A 4214-nucleotide genomic window follows, 5' to 3' on the forward strand; every position below is an offset into this window, starting at 1 on the left:
CAGAAATTAGTAGTGGTTTTGCTAATTAATATTCATAATATGTAAATGAGAATTGTACCACGTGATAGTACTTTGAACTGGACTGGCTTGATTAGCTTGATATCATTAAAATCTTTAAAACACGGATATTATAAGTTGCCCGTCACAGAGTCCTTATTTACAATCACTTTGATATTTCCGTAAAGTTGTCAGGCGGTCAAAATCAAAACAATGAACGCGAATTTAGTGAATTTTTCGTGCTTTCGTGAGTTTATTCTTCTTGAAATAGTGACATTTTAATTTTACGTGGGAACCTAGAGTTCAACGACTACACATACAAGGTTTGGACTTGCTTATTCTTTGGAAATTCAAGTTTTATATTTCATCCCGGCAACCTGTTTTTGTAATGACCTTGTAAGCCAATTTTCAACACGAAGTTTGCAAATTTGACGTTTCAGTCATTTTAGCCTGTATTTTACACTGCAATGTTAAAAGCCTCTCGCTTCGATTTTTAAAATGGCTCAGGAACCTGTATTTTTGCAACAACAGTCATTATGTTTCGTTTAAATGGTGTATATTGTTGTGTATATTTATTTTCTGCCCCGGCAACCTGTCTATCACTTAAATTAAAATTAAAACAGACATTTTTTCAAAATTCTCTATCATTTTAATGTAATTTCCGTGACCCGTATCCGATTTCTTTAGTATAATATTCAAATAAGCAAAGTGGCGTTAATTTCTGGATATGCCAATAAACCTTCAAAACAAAGTCAAGGTCAGATGATACCGAACAGCCAAATGTATATACATTACAATCATTTCATAAAACAAATATAGTTAATTTATTCCTTATAGTATCTGAAAAACATACCAAACAAGATTCAAATAACATGGACCAATGAACCATGAATATAAAATTAAGGTCAGATTAATATAATTGCAAGATTATACGCCTGAGTTTCATTAGAATGGATATGATAGCAAGCGTTGAATGTTTTGGATGTATTTATTAAGTACAATAAAATTGAGAATGAAAATGGGGAATCTGTCAAAGAGGCAACAACCCGACCATAGAACAGACAACAGCAGAAGGTCACCAATAGGTCTTCAATGCCGCGAGAAACTCCCGCACCCGGAGGCGTCCTTCAGCTGGCCCCTATACAAATATATATATATACTACATTTGTAGTTCAGTGATAATGGACGTCATACTAAACCACAAATTAAACACAAGAAACTAAAATAAAAAATCATACAAGACTAAACCTATCATCGATTGGCAGTATTAATACAGTGACATATTTTGCGCAATGTATTGTCTTTCACACAGTTTGTGCTTGTTCCATATTTATTAACTCGACTGACGTCACCTATTACATTATAAGTCGAGTAGTTTCTGTCACATCTTAGAGTTGCTTCAAAAATACCATCTCCTGGTTCCGCTTCAATAACTACTCTGTGTTCTATATGCTCTATTTTACGGGGCAGTAGTTTTATAGAGGATATTATTGACTTTAACGTGAATTTTGAACATTTATGTGTGTGATTTTTCAGCAATGTATTTAAATGTTGAATGAAAATGGAGGCTAAATCTTTTCTTGGTGTATTATTATCCGTAGCTGATAAATGATAATTGCACGTGCACCAGTGCGGACGAACTCCAGCATCCTCACATGTCCTCTCACGTGGTATCTCATGAAATAATGACTTCCCATATCTATGTGTTCTTTCGTTATCAAGGTTTAACAAATGAAGCAAAGTCGAAAACATATCAAAGTGTGTCGTGAGCCGTCTAGAATTTGTTTTAAGAGTATTAAATAAGCCACTGTATTTTGTTTTGAACCATTCTGGGACATATATAAACATCATGGGAAGCCTCTCTTCCAATTGAGCAATAAATGTCATCCTTACTTTCCCAAACCTCATGCCATGATCTCCAAAGAATGCTAGGAATGTATTATTGAGTAGATTATTCTCATATAATTTTTTGAATGTGTTAAATGTCATGTTATCTACATTTCTGAGAGCTTCTAGATAGTTATGAGTCATTCTAGAATAAGTTGAAAGCGAAAAATAATGTTTATTCCGTAAGTTGTACGCCAAGTCATATATTCTCTGATGAAGTGTTTCAGATGACGACTTACCATGAAAGCATGTGTCCGTCATCCACTTAGAACCTTTCTCATTTGCTACATGAAATGGTCTGTCATCATAATCAGTTGGTTGGCGTTTAAACCCTTTAAGAGCGTAATGGAACGTTCCAGCCCCAGGCCAATCTTCGCCTAAATGAGTTAAATATCCCGACTGTGAATAATTTTGCCAAATGAAGGTGCAATTATCCACTCCATGTTTACTTTTAAGGCATGGTTGATTTTCATAGTAATCACCAGTCAGAAACGGTACCATGTTAACCATTGTATTATCTGCAAGTTTGTTGTATCCCATCATTTCCACTGCTCCTAGAGTTTCTATAAGATATTGTCGAGTCTTTGGTAAATATCGCAAAGAATTAATCCGTGAGGTCGAGTCAATCATTAACAGTAAAATATTTAAACGATCTTTTATTTCAAATTGTCGACTTTGACGCGATAAAACATTAGACTTTATACCAATTTTGAATAAAGGATTTTGAGTTTCATTGTTTTTTGTATCATTAACCTGGTGGTTGCTATAATTGCTTTTTTCGTTTTTTGTATATTTCATAATGAAATGCATATGGTAATTTTCAGCCATGACAGATCCAGAAAAATTGTAGCACTTAACTTTTATAAATTCGTCTTTGATTTCAATAGAGCTATTGAATGCTTGACTTTCCTCGCCAAATTTAAAAGAATTTCCTTTCCTATATATAGCCTCCAATCGACAGAAAGATAAACGTTTTGAGTGTTTCGTTTGATTCAGAAACAATGTGTTTCCTTTGATATATGTAACAACTTGATGATCGTCGCAACTATAGTGTCTCGATTTTAAATTAAGGAGATGTTTTATACTTTTATCGAAAGGATCCACATTCGGAATTCTACAGTTTTCAGTATCCACTAGAAATTGCAATGTGCCAGTAGAGCAATTCTCAGGTTTAGATTCCACTCCAGGACAACATAAATCGTCGCATAATTGAACTGCGATAGCATTGTTTACATTAACATAAACAAGACTGCTATACGAAAACAACAATATAGCAGACAGACACAGAAATAATACTGTTACGTTTTTTACCATCCACACGAACGACTCTTTCAATAGCGTGAACATTTTAAACTCAGTGCAAAGTCCTACTGCATTTCATCTCATCTTGTTTGAAACTGATATAACTTTGTGACATATTGTTTTCAATTGATTTTCGGAGTATCTGAACACGACGTAGTTCTAATTATGGGTATCGATCATTTAAAAAAAAATCTGACTTACGTATTCAATTATAAATGATGAAAAAATCATAAAAAGTTCGATCTTGTATAGTGCAAATTCATCAATAGCATTTACTTCATTTTACTAACTGTTTCCAATGCATACTGATTGATGGTCAAATTACTGTTTCACATCAATGATAATTTACTTATTTTCAGTCTCTGAGCACCGCATACTGTAATTTATGAGGTTCGTGTGGCTTATTCTTTAGTTTTCTATGTTGTGTCATGTGTACTGTTGTTTGTCTATTTGTCTTTTTCATTTTTAGCCATGGTGTTGTCAGTTTATTTTCGATTTATGAATTTGACTGTCCCTCTGGTATCTTTCGTCCCTCTTTTACGATCTTTGACCAACATCTTAAATTGTGATAATGAATGAATTATTTTTCTACGTGTAAAGTTGACAAGATAACCTTTGACAAATTGCAATACAAGTTGCCGACGTTTGAATGTAGATTGACTGTAAGTGAAAATGAACGTGTATTGTGCTTTGAATATGGATAGCAACTAAAATTGTTTAACCTTGTTATATTTGAAAGTACATTTTTTCCATTTACTTTATTTTTTATAGCTTTGACAGGTTATTTCAAAATTTAACTTGTTATTTGCAATGAATGACGACAAATATAGATTCATTGTTGATGTGGCAATAAACTGAATGTTCATTACAATTAGAATGTTTGAATTTTGCAAGTTATGTTATTGTTTTCTTCTGATTTTAGGTTAATAACAATTCTCTGACCGGAAGAAAATACTTTTACGAAAGAAAAATAATTTCAACATGCTATAGAAATGAGAGATAGCCTTGTTAAAAGACAGGGAAACAAA

The 4214-nt window shown here is 33.1% G+C and overlaps 1 protein-coding gene across 1 annotated transcript; it reads right to left on the reverse strand.

Annotated features, from left to right (window-relative positions):
* Window positions 1-1248: 1248 nt before the first annotated feature.
* On the reverse strand, window positions 1249-3168 carry LOC139508675 (uncharacterized). The gene has a single exon (XM_071295992.1). It carries the CDS (start codon window positions 2710-2712, stop codon window positions 1249-1251), a length of 1464 nt encoding a protein of 487 aa, XP_071152093.1. The 5' UTR covers window positions 2713-3168.
* Between the last annotated feature and the right edge of the window lie 1046 nt (window positions 3169-4214).

Source organism: Mytilus edulis, unplaced genomic scaffold (assembly GCF_963676685.1).
Source record: "Mytilus edulis unplaced genomic scaffold, xbMytEdul2.2 SCAFFOLD_529, whole genome shotgun sequence".
In the NCBI taxonomy this organism is placed as follows: Eukaryota; Metazoa; Mollusca; class Bivalvia; order Mytilida; family Mytilidae; genus Mytilus; species Mytilus edulis.

What these genes read in the sequence shown, in the direction of transcription:
- LOC139508675 (XM_071295992.1), bottom strand. Translation starts at nt 2,712, where the DNA reads ATGGCTGAAAATTACCATATGCATTTCATTATGAAATATACAAAAAAC.